The sequence below is a fragment of the Cryptotermes secundus genome, unplaced genomic scaffold (assembly GCF_002891405.2).
Source record: "Cryptotermes secundus unplaced genomic scaffold, Csec_1.0 scaffold191, whole genome shotgun sequence".
Lineage (NCBI taxonomy): Eukaryota > Metazoa > Arthropoda > Insecta > Blattodea > Kalotermitidae > Cryptotermes > Cryptotermes secundus.
In genome coordinates this window covers 1,179,388-1,202,327 of record NW_019718272.1, presented here as the reverse complement: position 1 = coordinate 1,202,327, position 22,940 = coordinate 1,179,388, and the positions used below count along the sequence as shown (strand labels likewise).

The 22,940-nt window shown below is 36.5% G+C and overlaps 1 protein-coding gene across 2 annotated transcripts in view; it reads right to left on the bottom strand.

The window, feature by feature from the left end:
• Nucleotides 1–22,877, bottom strand: part of LOC111873528 (lethal(3)malignant brain tumor-like protein 3) — a 30,064-nt gene extending 7,187 nt beyond the window's left edge. Inside the window, exons 1-8 of one of the 2 annotated variants that reach the window (XM_023868429.2) lie at nt 22,747–22,877; nt 20,042–20,291; nt 17,330–17,969; nt 16,567–17,192; nt 14,315–14,501; nt 12,524–12,795; nt 9,991–10,137; nt 3,260–3,464 (exon numbers count right to left, since the gene is read on the bottom strand). In XM_023868429.2, the coding sequence (XP_023724197.1) occupies nt 3,260–3,464; nt 9,991–10,137; nt 12,524–12,795; nt 14,315–14,501; nt 16,567–17,192; nt 17,330–17,969; nt 20,042–20,275 (2,311 nt within the window). In that variant the 5' untranslated portion in view covers nt 20,276–20,291; nt 22,747–22,877. The remainder of the gene's footprint in view (nt 1–3,259; nt 3,465–9,990; nt 10,138–12,523; nt 12,796–14,314; nt 14,502–16,566; nt 17,193–17,329; nt 17,970–20,041; nt 20,292–22,746) is intronic. The other variant, XM_023868344.2, reaches the window with a different exon arrangement.
• Between the last annotated feature and the right edge of the window lie 63 nt (nt 22,878–22,940).

Here is a 22,940-nt window from a genome sequence, read left to right as displayed (position 1 = left end):
TTATCCACTAGTTTCTTTGCTGTTGTCTGTTATTATATGTACAGATGAGGGCAACTGTGAATATACTGAATAAGGAATACAAGATGACAAGGGGTGATCTTCCGGCATGGGGGTAACTCTTTGACTGGCACGGAGGGTATTTAAATCTCACCCCTGTCCTGGCAGGCCCTTTAAACCTTATGTCGCTAAAATGCATGTAGTTACTTTTTCCTAAACAACTTCAACAAAAATTGGTTTTTAAAAACGAAATTTTTAGGAACTAATTAAAATACAATATTTTATGCAATAAATGCTTTTCCACACCTCTTTATTTGTTTTTCTTCGTGTGATAAACATTGAAACATGAAAGTTTGCAGAGAGCCACACCACAGCCTGCACACATGATACTTGTTTCTTTTCTAACCTTGTGATTAGCACTCACGCGACACTTTCTCAGGGCACCATTCTTCTTATTGTTACTGTTAGGAACATGGACCATTTTGTGAATTTTCAAGCCACCCTCTAGACGATTTGCTGGCTCTTTCACTGGTGGTCTTTTCAAGGTCGAGGGCGGAGGCGTGACTGCACTCTAGTCTGACCCAATAGATTCGTCATCCACTTCATTCCTTGACTTTTCTCCCTCTCCACACTGTTTGTTTGGTTCAGTCATTTTTCTACACAGTCCAATATAAAATCTTTGAATCTGTAATTTCTCTTCTTGTATTTTTCGTTTGTTGTGTTCTTTTTGAATAGAATGAAACTATTCAACCGCAAAGACATGTTTTGTCCAAACCATGGGTGTGAAATAGGGGCCTAGTGGACAAATATTCTTCAATTTCAGGGCGTTTGTCGATTCCTGTCATGAACACAATTCTTAAGTATGTCCACATTTCATCTGATGTGACATAATTGTAATTGTGTTTTCGAGAGTGATGAGGTAACTCATGTGTGTTGAAGTGCTGGTGAGCATAGTGATTGGTTTCAGTTGTGATGTGATTTACCAAGTCGTCATCCAGAAAAAATTTTAATCCATGAAAAGGGATGTATTTTATGTGTTATATCAATTTTGATCCCGAAACTATTAGCAAATGGAAATATTGGGGGTACAATGTCTCCGTACGTTCATGAGAGGGGCGTGTCAGGCACCGCACTCGTGGTAGGTAAATGTTCATGATTACTGTCTTGTGGATCATTGTCTATCACTGTATTATTGTCACTATCAACGTCATCCAATTCAGGAATCATTATTTCATCGCCACTATCATCATCAGAAAAAATCTCGTTCACAACATTTTCCAGCTGGTCTGTAGGAACACGAAGACACTTGTTGCAAGAAGCTATGGTGAAACTGAATGAATGTGAAATATTTTCTGACCTTTACCTTCTCAGAGGGTTCTGACAGTAATATAGACCCCCACAAAGTTTACAAGGGTTCTCTACAAACATGCACAAAAACTATCATATATATGTCTTTGGTTGATGAGTGCCAAGAGAGCAAAGAAGGGACGAGATTGTCAAAACGTTAAAACACGCCAACGCCAGGGAACGGCTGGCATCGTCCGGGCGTTAAAACACGCCCGCGCCAGTCAAAGAGTTAAGAGTGTGCATCCTGTGGTGTGTCATAAATAAGATATACAAAAGTATATAGGGTATGTCATTTACATAACAATAATCCGTATTTAAAACAAAAAAGACAATACTGTATCAACATTTGCTTTTACTACGTTTTTACAGATGCAACATATTTCGACCCTTACACCGGGTCATCAGGCATATAGTGCTCCAGTTTGAACTGATGAATGGCAAGTAATTATCATCTAATTCTTCAAATAAGGATCCTTACTGTGTCTTGAAATGATTTAAAATACATAAATTCATATATTAAGTTTTGGTCAAAATTTTTAAAACCAAAAATCCTTAGATAATAAAATTTGGCAGCTGTAGAGTCTTACCATAAAAAAAAGAATTTTAACTTCCATGTCTTAATCTTTAGTTTCTAATTTCAATCTTTATATCTTTAATTTTAACGTGGGTTCAAGTCCCGATGAGTTCATTGAATTTTTTTCAATTGACCTAATCCTTCCAGCCACACTATGGCCCTGGGGTCGACTCAGCCTCTGACAGAAATGAGTATCAGAAATATTCTTGGGAGTAAAGGGCAGCTGGCACGTAAGGCTGACAACCTTGCCGCCATCTAGGAGCCGACTGTCTAGAAAATGTGGGAACCTCAACAACTCACAACCCTATGAGCCTCCACAGCCTGTTACAGGATACCTTTACTTTTATTATCTAAGGATTTTCAGTTTAAAAAATTTTGATCAAAATTAATATATGGATCTATGCATTTTAAATAATTTCAAGACACAATAAGGATCCCAATTTGAAGAATTAGATGATAATTAATTGCAATTCATCAGCTCAAACTGGAGCACTGTATGCCTGATGATGACCCAGTGTAAGGGTCAAAACATGCTGCATCTATAAAAACTTGATAAAAGCAAATGTTGATACAGTAGTGTATTCTTTGTTTTAAATACAGAATATTGTTGTGTAGATGGCATACCTTATATACTTTTGGAGACAGGAATGTTACACAATCTTACACAGGGCCTCATACTTGGATGGATTGTTTGGAATGACATAAGCAACCACAAATTGTAGTGACACTTTAACAGAGGATGTCAAGAGTATAGATAAGTCTCAATGGAAACGGTAACAAGAGAAATATACAAGAGTATAAGTTATAGTTAGCAGAAGTACAGAAGGCCAGATGGGATAAGGGATATTTCAAGAAGAATAGGAGGAGGTATGTGAAAGCCAAAATTAATGAGCTTCAAATAAACAGAATAAGATTATCAGATGCCTATACAGAGACATAAATAGGTTTAAGGAGAGTTACCAACCTGGAACTTGGTTGAAGGGATTCATAATTTGTACTCCTTGCCAAATATTACTAGGGTGATCAAATTAATGATGAAGAAGAAGGGCATGTAATATGCATGGGAGAGATGAGAAATGCATACAAAGTTCTAGCACAGAAATATTAACAAAACAGACCACTTGCAAGATCTAGGCATAAATGGAAGGACAAATAATAATGGAGGGTCTGGCTGGATTCATCTGGCTCAATATCGAGCCCAGTGGCATGCTTTTGTGAACATGGTAATGTACCTTGGGTTCTATAAAATACCGGATATTTCTTTACTAGGTGAGCAACTATTAGCATTTCAAGAAAGACTCTGCTCCAAGGAGTTATAGTTAATATTTATGCACAACTCACCTTGAACATCAGCCACTGTAAGAACACAGTAATAGGATGGGTGCTCGGGGTCAATCCCTTCCATTTTCATTCCAACTTTGAAGCCATTTTTTGAATATGGAAAAGGATCTTTGAACAATTTTATAGGAGCTGCTCTGGCTTTGCAATGTTCCAAGTACTTGGCCCATGAGAAACCACTCTTGCCAGTCTGCCATGGTAATCGAGGCTACAAAAAAGACGACATCAATGAAAATATTTGATCTATCACTGTGATTCACTGATCAGTAGGGACTGGATTTCAATGAAAATTCATATTTCTTTCTTGCAACCAAAAAGTATGCTCATTTAGATATATGTATGAATTACTGCATTTCTTGAATTTCAGACAAGGTTTTTTGGTGCATATAAATGCACATTTTGCCTCTTTTATGAATAAACATAATATTCTTGAAGATCTCTATTTATGCTGCATATTTTCTTTTAAAATGTTTATCATTATATATATTTTTAATTTTATGTTGAAATTGTCAATCATCGTCACGTGTATACAATTTTTCTTTTCCATATTAGGATATGCTGCATATTCAACTCGCAACATTCTGTCATACAAATAACAAGTTGATTCTGGATTCATGTTTCTGATGCAGTCCCCAGCATGGGACTCCCCAAAATGGGACTTCCCCAGTCCCTCCTCTACTCCTAACTTGCTTCATCTGCATACCATCAAACTGGCTGTGAAGGGATCAGCTGGAAGCGTAGTCACATGTAGCTGCTAACGACATAATACTATTCAACTGATTATGGATTTCATTTCTTTACTTCTGAAATTTCCATCAGGTTTGCTACACTTCTTCATTTGGAGCTGGGGGTTATTCATATTAGTCGTGACTTGTCTGTGGTTAAGTTTGTTTAGCTTTTTGTAGTCATGTCAAAGTGAAAGTAAGAAAACTAAATAACAGCTGTATCAGCGGGAGTTTGGAGGAGAGATGATAAGTACAGATAACAAAATTCTTTACTGCCAGGTATGTGAAAAACGCTTTCAAATGCTTCAGTATGAACACCAATTGACACAAAGAGTATATTAAAATTAAATCCACAAAAAGTGCTCCTGTTCAAAAAATGCTTAATGAATTTTCTAATAATAGTTTTCTATAGTTCTTTTACTTGCATGAGGCCTTTTTAGCGGCATATATTCCATTGTGGAAAGTAACCAATCCTACTCTGAGAAACTTCATAGAGAAGTACACACAGTGCAAAATGCCGGATGATCTACTATGACCAAAAATTATATGAAGAAGTGTTACTATATTACAATTGAAAATATTAAAGATAAGATTCAAGATAATTTTGTGTAAGTTTCAACTGATGAAACACAAGACTGTGAGGGACGATTTATTGCAAATATTATGGTTGAATCCCTTAATAAGAATGAACAATCTACCCGATATCTTCTTGTGGTAGAGTAATTTGAAACCACAAATAGCTCTGCATTTTCCAAATTTTTATCGATTCCATGAATGTACTATGGTCGAATGGCATTCAGTATGAGCTGTATTGCTCTTTGTGACTGATGCCAAAAGATATACAATCAAAGCCTGCACTGCTCTTAAAGTTATATTGCCGAATATAATGTGACTTGCCTTGCCCATGGGTTGCACCATGTTGCAGAAACAATCATGCAAATTTTCCACTTGTTAACAAGTTGGTGTCTTCTGTGAAGAAGGTATTTATTAAAGCACCATATAGATAAGAAGCCTTTAGAGCAGTAGTACCGAATGTTCCACTTCCTCCAGAACCAATTTTAACACAATTGGGCACGTAGCTCTGTGCAGTGAGTTATTATACCGAACACTGAGAAACAGTTAGGACTGTCATGAATACATTTGATCCCAAAAGTGCAGCATCAATTCAAATTGCACAAGAAGTACTAAAAAACACAGAACTAGAAACTAATCTTTTTTATATAACTGCTCACTTCTCCTATCTTCCATCCGCCACTTCCTCACTGGAGGTAAGCAATAACAATACTACTTTGTATCAGTTGTTAAGTGTATTCAAAACCACTGTTCCCAATTTGAGTTCAGTTCCTGAAAGAGTTGGTGAAGTAGTAAAGAAAAACAACACAGCATTCTTTCAAAAATTCAAGGATATGAACAAATTTGTAAAATTGAAGAAATTATGGCTGGTAAACGTACTGAACTGCCAAGTAAAAAAATCACTAATAATACAGCAAACAGTGGCTTTTGTACATGCGCCCTTAAATTCCTGTGAGGTAGAAAGTTTTTCATGTTATAAGGACATCATATGAGACAATATGTGGCAACTAACTATGGAAAATCTAAAACATTTTTTAAAATTAAATTCGCATAGTGGGGGCTGGGCTCCAGTTGGGTCTACTCAGCACAGTGGCCACTGATTGGCCTATTGTACCTGCCCTGGGTGATTATGATGATGGAAAATTTGGTGGAATGAAGATTGGCGGGGGAAACCGAAGTACTCGGAGAAAACCTACCCCAGCACCACTTTGTCCACCACAAATCCCACTTGAAAAACATTTAGTAAATGTGAACTGCAACAGAAGAGAAGATGAAAGCTTGGAGAGCTAAATGTGAGTACCATTGGTTTTAACTTGTAATGAAAAAATGCTGGCTTTGTTGCATAATTTGTATTTAAGTACACCTTTTCATTGCAAGTGAACCATTCAGTGACTACATGAAATTAACTTAAATACTGATTTGTTTGTCTTAGAATAATGTAAAATTGATTTTAATATTTGGTATGAACTTTTTATGTGCATATTTTGGAAGTTTTCCATGCATAAATGCGTATATATTTAAGGGAATATTCACTCACTCACTCATGGAGCTGAGCCATTCTTGAGAAGCTACCAACTGTGCAGCTACACAAGAACCTGAAGGTTCATTACTATGTTTACAAGAACACTCCATTGGTCCCTATCCCAAGCCACATCAATCCAATCCATAGCATCCCATTTTATCTCTCTAAGATATATTTTAATAGTGTCCACCCACTTATACCTTGGTCTTCCTAGTGGTCCTTTTTCCTTCTGGCCTTCCCACCAATATCCTATATGCATTCCTCTTCTCCCTATTTGTGCTACATGCTCTGCCCATCTCATCCTCCTTGACTTCATTATTCTAATTATACCCGGAGAGGAGTATAAGTTATGAAGCTCCTCATTATGCACTTTTCTCCAACCTCCTGTCACGTCATCTCTCTTGGGTCCAAATATTCTCCTCAGCACCCTGTTCTCAAACACCCTCAGTCCATGTTCCTCCCTTAATGTCAGAGACCAAGTTTCACACCTATACAGACCCACAGGCAAAATTATAGTTTTGTATATTCTAAACTTTTTATGTTTTCAGACATCAGATGAGAAGACAAAAGGCTCTGGACTGAATGGCAGCAAGGGATTATAAAAAAAAGTTGTCCCTATGCTTAAGAAATTAAGCACTACGCCATATAGGCATATGGGGGAGTGGATGTATAGATCCACATTTTCTTGACCTCGGCACTAGTTGCAGGTGAGTGGTCAGCTTCACGCCCCGGCTGCTTTATCCCTGGGGAAAGAGCCCCTGGTATCCATTGGATAGGAGGTTGGGCGGACCTCTGGACCCTACCAGGGCTTGAACTCCAACCCCCTGGTTGTCCAGCCCATAGCCTGTCGCTATACTGAATACACTATCCCGGCTCCCAACAAGGGATTATTAGGGGATAAAAATCTGGTCCCTATTGATCAGTCATATAATGTTAGTCTACTGCTTGTGGTTACTACTGATGTATCGATAATACTGTACAGACTGGCCACACAGTTAAAAATATTTCACTCCTGTGAAATACAGAATTAGCATCTGTCCACTTCAAAATCATAACTTATTGCCACACTGTTGTTTATTTTGAAGGACTTCTGTACAGACAGGCTAGAGAAACTTATAAATTGAAGTTTTAAGACTTAACCTCAGAGATATGTCTCACTGTCTTGTTTGTAATTTTTAATGAAAGACAGACATACAGTATCGTTATGTGAGCATGTCCATCCTTCTAACCACTTGATAAACTTTCATGAAACATGACATGAACATCATCCTATCAGAGCCTACTGCAAGTACATACTTTTTAATTTATTGCCGTAAATAATACCATTATGATGACTGTGCAGATGTGTGTGATGGGAATGGCGCTAATGCAAATTACTGCACAGTCCTAAAATTTTGCCTATAACAAACTCCTTGGACCAGAGACTTTCCTGAGAAGTTTATAATTACTTAGCTTGTCAAGAAATTCTCTGCCTTTATGGAACCTGAAGATTCATTATTGTGTTTAAAAGAGTTCATCACTGGGCTTCATGTTAAGCCAGATGGATCCATCACACTTACACACCCTATTTTCTCAGAAACATCTTAAGAAAATATGGAACTTTTATTAAGATATTTATTTTGTAAAAGGTAAAATAACATAACAACCATGAAAAATCCACACTTAAAGTTTCAGTTTGATGGAGAACAATGTCTGTGACATTCTTTAAGTCATACGTGTCCCCTGGGTAGTGCAAAATGAGCAACAAACCTGGCAAAGCTTCCCAAAAGAAAAACTGAAACTTCTTCAAGATGCAACAAAGAAAGAACTTGAGTGCTCTCTACTGGGAAGCAAGAAGCAAAATGGGTTAAATGATCCCAAATGCAGCCATTGGAAATCAACCAACCAATCAGTTTCAGTTTGACAGCAATGAGTAATGAATGACTGACGCTAAGCATGTGAGCTTAGTTTGGTGGTAGATAGAAACATCACTGTAAAGTATGTCGGAGCGCTTCATTAAATATCAATACTGATATCATTGCTCCAACCTCCATTTACAGATACCATATTGGTACTGGTAAAGTCAGACATTAAGGAGTTCTGGCAGGATGTCCTCCATGCATGCTCGGTATATTAAACATCACCAAGATCCAGAATTTACTGGAAGAGGACAAACATGCTCTTACCATAAACTGTATTTTCCTGACAATATAAGGTAATACCCAAGAACCAATATCTCATAAACTCTGTATATAAATATTAATTATTAAAATTTGTGGTCCTTTAGCAGTAGGAATAGGGTTACAGCCCCTTCAAGAGCATGGTAATGCCTAGGCCCTTTAGTGCTGTGTATGAAAGCATGAGTGCCATCTTCTACTAAGACTGATTCACAAAGTGTTCAGTCATTAATTTAATTTGGGGGGCCAAACATTATTCATTTTTCAGCAAATAGATACAATATGAAGCACTGTACGCTGCAGGGGAAAAATTATGAATCTATCATCACCGTAGAAGATTATGACAAGCAGTAATTCATTTTAAGACCGTAATTATGCAATATTTGTTTGAAAGAAAAATTTACCATAACAAAATACAACAAGTCCTAGATAAGTTTTCCCACATAATGTTGACATTTAACTCCAACCAATATGCTTATAAGATGTGTATTAAAGTCTCTTGCATATGAAGTACCCACCTAAAACATTTTCTTGTTCTGTAATTGCAAATAACATGTACAGGTCACTCATCACATCAATCCTGATGATGAAGACACAGACAGTCTTTTAAATAGTGGAAACAAAGTTCATCTTTACGTGACTCATTGCTTGAGAAGATCATTGCATACAGTTGCCATGAGAGCTTTGGATCATAAAATGCAGTCCTGATTCAGTTTAGATTGCAATGAAATCAGATTTAACTTATTCTTTTAATACAGTGCTCTACTAATGACTCTGAAGCATACATTAAACAATTTATATATATATATATATATATAATTTTCTTCTACTGTGTGAAATAATAATGAACAGCGAAACCTTGATACTGATTATTTATTCATTTATTATACAGTCCTTTCTTCTTGTCAGTGTCCACTAACAGTGAACAGTTGCATGTTAATTTAATGTGTGTTTACTGTAATGGAAGAGTTCACTGTAAGCTCAAAATAAGACACCCATGAAATTACAGAATACCCCTGTATGAGGAATAAACTTAAAAGATTTGACTTTGGAAAAAAAACTTAATTACAAGACCTGAACCAAATCTTAACACAATGCATATTCAGACTTCAGAGGAGTCAGACATTACAGCCCCAGTGCTGAATGGAATTGTGGCACAGAAATAAGTTCTGTAGTCAAGCTTCAGTGATATGCCAACTAGATAAGAAGGAAAGAACTGGAAAATCTGAAGATGCAGAAAGTAAACTGCTTCAATGATTCAGTAAACACAGCTGCAAATGTACCAATTAATTGTAACTTGCAGTAAGAACAGCCTGTTGTGATTGCCCATAGGCTCAATGTTGATATTTTCCATTCTATGAATGAAATCAAACAATTCAGTAAGAGAAATGGATTAAATATATTAATACATCTATTTAAGAATATGAACCTTATGATACTTTCAGTACAGATGAATGTGGTTTACTTTGTAATTATATTACCTTCAAAAAAGAGGTTTGCTATACCAGAAATATGAGCAAAGAAAGATCAGCAGTGAAAGTAACATTTTGGCCAAATATTGAAAAATGTAATAAGTTACGAATATATAATAACAGTTTGCAGCACACAAAAAATTAAAAAAAAAAAAAAAAAGGACCTAGACTATAAAACTATAGAAAATGAGTATTTTCTTCTGAAAACTGTACTATTCCATTCCATGCCACCAGAGTATGAGGATTTCTGTCTCCTTGTCTGCACTTGGTCAGTGAAATGTCATACCTTGCTTGCATCTTGGGTCCCATCATTGGACATATTTTCTTCTTCGCTAAGGGTTGGTGTCTTTGTGGAAGCAGGAACAGATGAAGATGTTACAGAAGATGCAGACAGTACAGCTGAGGTTCGAATCTTCCCATTATCCCCCTGGGGCTGTTGAATACATAAAGTTCCAGTAATTAGAACATGTCTCTATGTGGTGTATGTGTATTCTACAATGCTTTCAGTATCCAGAATATACAGCATCAAATGAATGGATGATAAATGAACTGAAAAGGATTTGGAAGGAAGTGGTCATGGACTAATTCAGGTACTACTCTGGTGTTTGCCTGGAAAGACTGAGGAAAGCCACAAAGAACATCAGGCATGATAGCTAGTGTCCTGTCTGAGAATTGAACCAAGCACCCCAAAATACAATTCTAGAGTGATACTGCTAGACCAGCCTGCTCATTACATCACATACAATGGATTCCACTCATGAATATCCAATTTAAAATGGTTTTCTGCCTAAAAAATTAAAATTAACTCAAAAGTAATACCATAAGAATCATGTATTTAAATCCCGTTTCCTGCACATAATGACATTCTGCCTACGAAGAGCAATATTAAAGGTAGAGCTATCCCTGAAATAGCCCGTGAAGGCCCACAGAGTTGTGAGATGTAGAGGCTGCCTCATTTTCTCTAGACAATTGGCTCACAGGTGGCAGTAAGGTTGTCAGCCTTATGTGCCAGCCACCCTTTACCTCCCAGGAAGATTCCTGATACTCATTTCTGTTAGAGGCTGAGTTGATCCCAGGGCCATAGTACAGCTGGAAGGATTAGGTAAATTGAAGAAATGGACTTGAACCCACAGCCTTCTAGCTTGTAGCAAAGCGCTTCAACAACCTATGCTACTCTGTACCCCAGAGCAATGTTAAAGACATGTATCAAACATCTTACCCATTTAATAATAAGTTTCTTTAAATTATATTACATATATAAAGAAATTAATAAGAAACAAAATAGAGGTTCACATAAATGAAATTCTGAGCAGTGTTCAGTAAGTGTAGAAAGTCAGCAGAATTAGTGATGGCCTTCTGACCTTCTCCATCTGTCTAGCTGGCAGTGTGGTTCTTGTGTGCTGAAGTTGCATGAAAGCTAGGTTACTTATGTCTTATATATAGGTGTATGCATGGCTAAAAACACAAACATAAACTCAATTTCTGAGAAACTGGAGATCATTAAGAAAGAATAACTCAGCATACCAGTGTTGACACAAAAAAATTTTATGGTGAACAAGAAAAAACATAGAGAATTACTGGGTTTCCGGACTTTTTCATCGTCCGGTATGCTAGAAACTCAGCAATTCTGAGTTTCTGATGCTAGCATCATCAGAATCTCTCAGAAGAAAAACATAATTCAGCAACGTGTAACTACTGAGCCAGGTAGAAACCAGTCAAGAACTTCTAAATTCAAAAAGAGCAGATCAGTGCTCCTAGAATGGTTCAGGCAAAAGCAGGCATTATAACAACAATTCAAAATCCAATGTTGAGACTAAAGAAATGGCCAAAAAAACTAAACAATGCATTCACACCTTTGAATGGGTGGCTCGCTCAATTCAGAAAATATGCAGGGTCTAGCTACTGAAGAGGATGTAGGTGCCTGGAAGATGGTGTTCTGAGTGAACACCATCAAAAGAATATATTTAATGCATTTGAGTGTTGACTGCTTTTCAGCCTACTACTGAACAAAACACATTCTTCCAAATAAGAAAGCTGCCTTGGAGGCAAGAGTAAAGACAGAAGTTGTGGATGGATCTGAGAAGATGCCACTGCTAGTAATTGGAAAGTATGAGAAGCCAAAATGCTTCAAGCATGCAAAGTCCTTGCCATATTCATACAATTCATACAGAAGAAACAACAGTCCACAGATAATATGTACACAGTTCATGCAGTTCCTAACATGTTTGGAAAGAAGAATGGGAAAATACTGCTGCTTTTAGACCAGTGTGCACCACCACTTCCTTAGTGGTATTCCTGGAGTCATGAGAAACCTCTTGGAACTGGAAAATTTTACTTCAAATCTGTTTGAAAGACAAGTAAAACAAATTATGCTAGATATGTTCTATGAGACTTAATAACATTTCAGAACAGACCACTCAACTTTGCCATGACACACAGAACATGTAGTGTGTATATGAAAACCTTTGTATTTAGTGTGGTTTGGTCATTTATTCAGTGTAAATGTTTATTCTGTTAGTTTCCTACAAAGGATATAATTAATTTTGAAAAGTTCTATCATCTGGGATATAACACTGTGTGGTCTGCTGAAAATCAGCCAGTGTTTCAGAGCAACATGTGCCTTCAAAAGTCGGTTGGCTTTCAATGGACTACATGGTGTTATATACCAGAAGACAAAAGCCAGGATATATTGAAATCAGACATGGCTTCATCTCTCCTTCACAATCAGCCAATTCTCCAATCATAATACTCTTTACTCTGTAAATGTTTTTATCCGTTTTCACTCATTCTGTATGCATGTGTTGTGCCATTACACTGACCTGCTGCTGCTGTGAGACTTGCTGTTGGTTCTGTAACTGCTGTTGCATAAGTTGAAGGAGTCTTTTCTTGCGTCGACGGAGTCTCAATTGCAACAGATCTCTTTCTTTCTTGCTCTCGGCAGCCTTCTTACTTGCAAATGAAGAAGCACATGTATGGCTGCAGAATCTAGAGCTCACAAACTCTGATGCTAGACCATAACAACCACAGCCCTCACAGCAGTAAATGTCATCAGATGTTCCAACCGGCTTTTTTGTGACATCATTCTTACTCTCTGCCAAGGAAACATAACAGACATAACATAGAGACAAGAACAAACACTAGTTGATTAATTATATGGTGGTTTACAAAGCAATGAGTCATGTGATGCTACTTTGCATGCACGAGCTCTCCCACCCCCACTCCTACATTACTTGCCTAAAATAAATGGAGGTTATTTTCGAAGTAGCCCTCATATAATATTATCAATTTTGTATGTGTTCCTCCATTCCTAACAACTATACATTGCATGAAGAAATGTTTCATGAAACTTGGAAGTACATCTAATGCAGGAAATTGTGACTAGGGCACAAATAATGTAAGCTTCAACATACACAAATTTATAATGTGATGATTAATTGATTCTCCATGTTTTATTTTCCTGTTTTGTGCTGGAAGGACTGATCGAGTGTTCTTGAGGAAGAGTTCAGAGAGGCACATGATAATGACTTATGGCTGCACTTTTGGCAGACATGAGATGATATATAAAACATGCATATTTATGTCTTCCTTCACAATACGAAGGTACACAGACACACAAACGGAATGATACAGCAATCAGAAGAGTGGACTCCTCTTCCCAACAAGTTGTGCCGGCGCAAAATAATTCGAGTACAATACAAATTTATTAGGCTGATCTTCCCTTGTTTGCTTGGGTTTATCCCTACACTGTTTTTTAATACACAGTGATCAAAAAGTCAGGCAGATCATACTATCAATTTGCTTAAACACAACTAGCATAGCTGGCAGGTGACCTAAAACCATGCAATTAACACTGTGTTGAACTGTTTCAGTTTTACTGCACACAAAATGAAGGTCCAAAAAGTAAGGTAACACAGTTACTTCTTATCAGGTGTTTTATTCAATAGTACACTTAAATACTGTATTCTAGCACCATGATGTGTGGTATTTCCAATTATATTTATTTCTGTCACCACAAATTCCATATAGCTATACTATACCAGTATATTATCTAATACGTCCTAGCCTTTTGGCCAACATCAGGTGCACCTGTTCACTGGCGGCTGCACTGCTCACCTCTTACATCAACCAGTGTTTAAAGTAGGTATATTCTGTGTTGTCAATTTTATATGCTGGATGATCTCATCTTGTTTTTTGTTTTTTAGATTTCTTTCTGGTTGTTTTCTTTTTGTCTTCTGATGCTGCATGATCTTTGTTGGTAGTGTTCTGTTGTGGGTGGTGACTATCAATCACCATGGTCCTAATATACAAGGCAGTTATGCTGAAAAATACTACAAATGTGTACCTTGATTCTTATGTAATGCTACAATGGCATAATTACAAGTCATTGCACAAAAAATGTGTGCCCTACTTTTCAGACCAGACCTCTGTTGTATATATTTGTAGAACTGTTTTGCAGGCAATCTTTTTATGCGAAAAGCAAATTGATAGTATGATTTATATGACTTTGTGCTCCATCTCTTATAGCCTGAATCTGAACAAACATAACAGTACAGCTCTTAATGTCAAGTAGTTCTAAGTTGCTGACTTGTATGTATGAATCTTTATCTCACCTGATTGATTATCAGTTCCTTCATTATTCTCATCTTTCTTTCTACCTGTATCACTTTCTGCTTTTGGAATGCCTACTAGTTCAGTGGGTTCATCTTTAACATCCTCCTCACTCTTTTTGGAAGACAGGAGTTTCTCATATTCTTCATCATCTACCATCTCCATCATCCCAAATTCATTCAGACGGAACTGAAATACAGCACCTCATCATATGATGTGAATGTTTTCTTTTTCTTAAATATTCATGCTTACAAGATAAATGAGAGGAAGTGACTGAAATTTAAAAATAAACTTCAGCTACTTTTTGGAATGCTGTCTATAATATTAATACTATAGTTATTCATACACCATGACAAATCAAAAGCACCACATTCTATGAAGCTATTTCAGTAGCATTCCTGGAAAGAGTGAAATCATCAAGTATTTCCTTTGATAATAATATGACCAAGTGAAAATGCAAAACATAAAGATTATCTTCATGAAACTAATTCAGTGGCACAAGTGATATGTATGTTTCTCTCTAAACTCATTTGCAAATACATTTCAGATTCTAAGCCATCTTCAGCTAGGAATATGGAAACTGCCATGCCCATTTTGTGGATTATGTCCGAAGCAAGAGATATGGATACATATTTAATAAAGACTAAACATAAATGAACAGTGTACTAATCAAGACCACATACTCTTTGAATGCACCTAAATAAGAGATAACTATCATTTGAGGTGAGGTACAGGACATATTACAAATCATGCAAGTGGCAGTGGTTTACAGACCATGATTTGTGAGGCAGTGAAGATGTCTGAGAAGCCGCAGTGTGTCTTCTAGTGAATTTATAAATTCATTGTTGTGATAAGTGTAGATGGTGAAATACAAGAAATATAATACATCACATGCATGAATTCAATCAAAGATAATTTTCTCTTTTATGAATATTGGATGGAATCAATGACATGTTAGGTGGGTCCCATGTCACCATGGCATGGTGTGTCCTCAGGTTGTGAATGGAGGAGAGAGCCTCCAGATATGGAGGGTAGCTGCGAATATATTGAATAAGCAGTCACAATCAGCTGATAAGAGGTGGTCCTCAAGCTTGAGGGTTGGGCATGGGGCTAACAGCTCCTTACAGTGAAAAATTAGCTTGTTATGAAAGATCACGAGAAGCCTCAGACCTGGGTGGATTTCTTTGGATAAACGACCTAAGCGAAAGAAAATGGATATCAGATTTTGTACTTGGAATGTTCGAAGTATGTATAAGGCAGGTTCGCACATGGCAGTGGAAATTTGAATATGCAAAACTGAAATTTTGTCTGTGGTTCTGTATGAATGTGAAACTTGGTCTCTGACATTAAAGGACGCATATAGACTGAAGGTGTTGAGAATATTTGGACTGAGGAGAGATGAAGAGATGGGAGGTTGGAGAAAACTGCATAATGAGGAACTTCATAACTTTTACTCTTCTCCAAGTATAATTAGAATGATCAAGTCAAGGAGGATGAGATGAGCATGGCATGCAGCACAAATGGGGAAGGAGTGCCAATAGACGATTGGTGGGAAAGCCAGAAGGAAAGAGACCACTAGGAAGACAAAGACACAGGCGGGTGAACAATATTAATATGGATCTTAGATAGCATATAATGGTATGGATTGGATTGATGTGGCCCAGTGGAGGGCTGTTCTGAACATGGTAATTAACCTTGGGGTTCTGTAATATGCTGGGAAGTTGTTGAGTCGCTGCACAATTGGTGAATTCTCCAGAAAGGCTCAGTTGCATGAATAAATGAATGGAAGAAATCAATATAAAAATCACAATAAAAATTCAAAAACAACCTAATGACAACATTGTAAGTCATTCCAGAATGGGTCGCTCAGACTTACAACAATATTCAAACTACTCTATTAGGTTTAAGCATACAATTCTTTCATGAAGCAAAATTTAATTTATATTGTTTGAGTACATGAGAATGTGTTTCCCTTTAAAAAAAAAAAACTGTGGCCTGTAGTCCGGAAGCAAACTATACCGACCGTTTGTTGGCGAAGTTACTGCTTAGCTTAGTATAATAGCTGCATTTTAAGGTATACAGATTATACAGAAACATATTACTTATACAATGCTATTTAGGAAATTCTGTTCCAAATCAAGTCTGGCCTTTTTGCTAAAATTACTGAAGAGTGAGCGGGTGTTGGGTATATTATGGACACTCACACCCACCTGACAGTGTACTTCAAAATATATTAACATAAACATTAGCATACCTTAAGATTGCTTCCAGGTAAAGTTCCAATTCCATCTTTCCATTCTAGAACTTTCATTGGATCAAAATCTTCAGCATTTGCATCACTCTGTTCAACCTTTATATCTTGTTTTACAATTTCAATCTTGACATCATCATCTGGAAGCTCCTTTGTCATTTCTTCTTTCATAGCAGACTCCTTCAACGGATTTACTTTGACTAGTGTCACCTCATCATCAGCCGAATTAATTTCATCCCGGTCATTATCGTTCATCAGGGAAGGGCTATTTGGTGAAAAGATAGCATCTACAGTTTCTTTCAGACATCTGTTCAAATCTTGATTTAGCTTCTTCTTATCATCTGCATTATTATTGTTGTTATTGTTATTATTATTATTATTATTGTTGTTGTTGTTGTTATTCACGGTGAAATTTTTCTTGATGTTGCTTTCATCACTGATGGCCAGTTTCTTTGTTATTACTGATACAGAAGTAGTAACATCCTTCACTGGGGTCAAAGTTGTAGAATCTGGCAGTAGTAACCCATTAGCTTTTATGTTGGTTGTCTTTGTACCTGAATATTTGGCAATAGGTTGTAGGGGAGGTAGCTGTCCCACGCTACCTGATAATGGCTTTGCTTCTCGGAGTACTGGAAACAATAAGCGGTTATATTAAGTGTTTTAATGTTTACATATTTCTTATGAAAAAAAAATGCCTTATTTTTCTTCTAAAATAAAGGCTACAGTCAAACAAACTGTGCATTTTGACCACAGAATCAAAACTTACCAGTAACAGATCCTTTCCCCTCAGTATGGATCTGACCATTGGAGATCTTGAGATTGATCATACCACTCTTCCCTCCTCCAACTGCAGCTGGGATTGTCATGGGTACAAGAAGACTAGCTACTTTTGGTTGTTGAGATGATGATGGTGTAGTGATGTTGCTTGCAGGAGGTGGAGCTGGTGCTAACTGGGGAAGAACTGGGACAGGAGCCAAAAGAAGCTTCTGATTACTTGCTGGAACCAATCCTGCTGTTGGAAGTACTAGTTGAGGGCTTTCACCAGGCTTGCCAACTCCCATTCCTGGCTTAATGATAGTTCCCAAGTAAGCAAATGTATGTTTACCCATTCCAGGGCCACCTACAGAAACAGGAACTATTGTAGCAGTGGATCCTCCTGATGTGCGTGGAGCCTGAATTACAAAGTGTGAAGGTGGAGATTGTTGCTGCTGGTGCTGCTGCTGTGGCTGTTGTTGCTCCAGGGTTGCAGACGCAAGTTTTGAAGAGCTGGTGGTTGTAGTAACCACTGATGCTGGAGAGATGGTTGATGGTGCAACAACAGGAGCCATAGCCAACTTTGGGGCCAAAGTAGAAATGAATTGCGCATTTGTTGTTACAAATTGTGGTTTAATGGCACTGGATACAACCTGTAATACAGTATGATTTGTATACACTTTGATAGTGCAAAGTGCATGAATTTTTAACACTTCTTTACTGTTACACATATAAAAAGAGGTACACATTTTGTCCTTCTTAAATGTCAATCAGGAACTGTTATGTTGCCACACTATCTGTTGTACAAGTATACAGTTTCTGTCTCCTGGGCACCATGGTACCACTGCAAAGACATCTATTTTCATGAAGCTCACAAGCACACAAAACACATTCATCTTTACCAAAGAAGTATCTGTTTCCAGACTGTCTATATTATCTGATTCGTTGCACATGTATAAAAGTTTTAATGTGACGTTAATGACAGTAACAGAACATAACTAAAAGCATGTACATGAATTGTGACTTCAAGCAGAAGGCCATAGCGGATCTCTTGGGAATGAATAGTATGAAAATAAAAATAACCTTTCATCTATCATATTTTGATATTTTGTGACCAAATCATGAAGAAATAACTGTATTTGTAATGGTGTGAAAAATATATGTGCATATTATACATGCAATGTTTGGGAAATATAATGAACACTCAGTTTCTCCAAACAAATGCTGGGATAGTACCTCAATTAAGCCATGACCGCTTCCTTTAAAATTCTTTCCAATTCATAATCCCATCATCTGACACTGAATTCACATTACTGACAGCTATGTTAAATAACATAAAATAAATTAATAAACAAAAAATAAACAGGAAGCCCTATTTTTGGATTGACCATCATATTAATAACAATGTCTAATTACTGATGATATCATAGCTTGGAACCTGTACTCTTTATGTATTCACAATTGCTGATATTTTAATATTTCTAAAAAAATATATGAATTTTGTTCGTTTGGTTTGGTTTAATTTATTTTGCAGTAGGAATTGGTTAGGTTCAATAAGCATAAATAAATTATGGACTTTACAGCTAGTCTCATGGTGTGGGTGTCTGCTAAAGAAATTTAAATAGGGCTAGATGATCATGGTACTGATCTCCTCACTTCTACCTTACATAGTTGTAGTAACTTCCTTATGACGATTGGTTGTTTGGATAGGTGTTACATGCACTTTTGACACTGATCAGGATTTGCTAATCCTGTTTCATATAATTTTAAAGTTATTTTCTCCTCCTTTAATAATTCCTAAAGTTTTAGACTGCAGTTTTTTGGGCTGTGAAGCCATGCAAAATGGTGGAAAGTTACCAACGCCTCAGAGGAACACACTGTCTACATCTTCAGGGTTCAGGGTTCAGTCTTATTATTCACTGCAATGAGAACTTCAAATCTCATACATTTTTAAAGCTCCTACGACCAACTCACACAGTTTTAAGCAACAACAAACTACCTTATGTAGTACTACCTTTTGATCTGGCACAGTGAGCAGTACTACCTCTCAGTATGATGCACATTCTCCACTCTTCCATATCTCCAATAACTTCTTGTTGAGATCACAATGTACACAGTGCTACAGACTCTCACAGACCAACCAGATATCTCATTCATTTTATGCAAGGGATGGTGGGAGAAAAAAAAAACATAAATAATTCCCAACTGTTATATAGATAAATAATAATAAGACATAACACTTAAGACAATTAAACCATTATAGTAAACTTTTAAAATTATATTTGGGCAGGACCTTTGCACCTCTCTGCACCTTGTTTCTCAGCAATCCTTCCTCATCTACATTCAATGAAAGCATGAATATAAATATTGAAACTGGAAGTAAGCATTCATTCGTGATATATTTTAAGACACTGCCATTATCTGCATAGGTGTAATGGGAAAAAACCACAAAGCTCTAGAGTCCAAATAGTCAATTTATGAGCCGAGAATCAAACACGGCTTCTTGAATATTAACTGAGAGTGTAAACCTGTCAGCTACATGGCTCGGTATCTCTCCAACGTTTTTCTCTGAATGAACAGTAACAAAACCTGCTGTAGTAGAACCTGCTGCATGACATACTAAAGTTTACTCAATCATCATTGCTTTAAAGGACCCCCATTCTTTTCCCTCCTTTCTCTACTATCCCATTATCACATATTACAACAATATTTATGTTTATCTTACCTGAGTTCCAGTCGAAGTAGTTGAAACTGGCATAGTCCCAGCACTGCTGGTTCCAACCCGCATTCCTGCAGGTCCCTGGATGTACAGGAGTGGAAGCATGCGAGTGCTTGCCTGCTGCTGTGCCGAAGAAGCTGCTGTAGTCAGTGGGGACTCTGATGATACGTTTGCTGCATTCTCTTGAGGTTTCAATGGAGATGTTTCACATGAAGAAGCAGGTATCTGTGGTGTTGCCATTGATGATACATTTATCCTATCACCAAAACAATTCCTCAAAAGTCATTATAGTATCTCATTCTGTTTAAAGAATATGTCTCTTACCTGCATTTGAATTTAAGTCGATTTAGTGTCTGTTTCACTTGGTTCATTTTTATGGTATCAAAATAAGATTTTCATCATTTTAATAACAAGAAGATATAAAGGATACAGCCATCTGCCAAGCTAAAAGATGTCACCTGCACATACTGCACAATTTTGTTGTTTCTACTTAAAATGAGATTTTAGTTTTAATGTCTTAAAAAGGTTTAAGGGCAGCGTGGGTATATCTGATGATAGTTAGGACTGCCCATGAGAATTACATTTTTAATTCTCTTCATTAAGTCTACTGTCAACTATTAAGTTCAGAACTTTTAGCAATCTGAACAAAAAGGTGCATAAAAATGAAAATAAAATGGGAACATTTTTATATAAATACCACTTACATGCCAAAAAAGCTATACAATGTCAAACTTGATGACAGACATGAAATCTGTTTTCCAATTACATGGAAGTCGAGTCCATTGTTCAAAAACTTTAGAACCACTGCTGTCTGTTACTGTTTGGGAGGTCAGGGCAGATTTCATCAACACCTCACTTTCCACATCCCACCTCATTAGACCTTTAAATTTGCTTCTAATTTTTTTAGAGACATTTAAGAATATTCTTATGGGCTGTCCTAGAACTGTGGGTCTCTATACTGAAACACACATAACTCTTATATTTTAAAATATTTTTTGGTGTGTGTCCAACAACACCCATGGCACATACACTTCCAGCACCAGATGGAGTCAATTAGCTAAATACTACAGCGTTTTCTCCAAAATTACTAATAAGTTAGAAAGCTTGAGGGGTTTCAAAGCCATCCTGGATAATGTGAAACAAAACAAAAATGTGACTATTGAATTTTGACAGCCCAATCCATAAGTAGAAATGTTGCATTATGAGGTATTGTGAACACATTCTATTCAATCAACACAATCAGGACAATGGTTCTTTAACACCTTGTTGATTTTCTCCTATGCAGTGCATAATTTGAGGTTCAGATCATTTTCAGCTACTTCCAAACTAGTTTGTAAGCGGATGCCATATATAGAAAGACAAAGAAAAACATTGTTCTCATATGCTGTATAATGTTTGCACACATTTAATGCAGCCAAGGGAAAAAAATATCAAGGTAATTAATCAGACATCAAATGCACTATTTTCTGGCCATATGAAAAATTCTCTTGCCCTTAAATTCTTATAGTAATGTTTTATGAGGCATCTGAAGTGGAAATACCTATTACACAAACACTATATTTCAGTGCTGATGATAATACCAATAACTTAAATATTTATTTATTTGCATGTTTCTTACAAGTATAATAATAATAATAATAATAATTGTTCATATAATTATTATTATTATTATTATTATCGTTATTATACAGTACTAATCAAGGCTCTTCCTTGCTGAAATCTGATTTGAAATCCTCATAAATTATTGGCTAAAGGGGACACTTTATATAGAAGTTTTAGATTAATAAATCAGTTACATAATAGTAGAGCTCTCAGTGAATAACATAATTATAGTAAGAACGATGCAAAATAATGCAGAGCAGTCAATTTCATGAATATGTGAAATAATTTTGTGTTTTGAAGCGTTAAATTTTCTTCAAAATTTTATTAATTTTGTAATGACAGTTGCAGACAGTTATAGAACTTCATAATATATAACAGTTATTTCGGTTTCATGCCGTATTCAACTATATTTTAAAGAAGCATATATTTTGTACATTTCTTCATGTCACTATATGCGTTTTTCGTACATACCCACGCGAACCCACTCATTTTAATGAGCCATTCCCTTAGCTTTCAAACGGCGGCGATTTATTACATTATGTAAAAATCGTTTAACATTTCTTTATTATTATTTTACTTTTTGGTTCCGGTTACACAGAACAAGCGTAAAACTTTTGCTGCGTGTCTAAAGCATTATTAAAAATTTAAATCATTTATGAATTGCAATAAAAATACTATCAACGTCTTGTTGCAATCTCTATTATTCTTAGCGTTACACCGTTTACGCTTCGGTCGCGATTTTACTTTATTAGTTTTGCCCCGAAATTACTTAACAGTGCATGGAATAAAAGTCCTAACGGAAAGACTAAATACTAAACTACTATCAAAGCTGTTACACCGCCTTTTTCCACAACTTATTTCTACGCAAACGAAATTTCAGTTTAATGGGGTGTATTATAGGATACCTGCAGCAATTCATTATCAGAGGTAGAGTCCGTCGCATAAAAAAAAGAAACTTCGCGATTAAAAATTATTAACAAAAAATTAACTGCAAAGTTGAGAAAAATTTACAATGCTTAAGAAATAATTAGAATCTGCCATTTCAAACAATTTTCTTTATAATATATTTTTTAAAAGCTGTCTTTGGTAACGAAATAAATTCTACATACCTTCATCGGATGGCGGTGCCACGGGCCTCAACTTCAACTCCAGCATGAAACAGAAGGCAGTGGATAAAGTGTAGGCCTTATTGACGTCAGTAGATTCTCCGCGCCACAGCCGTTATTCAAAACGCGCCAATATGGGTGCTCTGTAAAAATGTGAAAATATGATAGGAATAACTAATAATCATAATACTTATGAC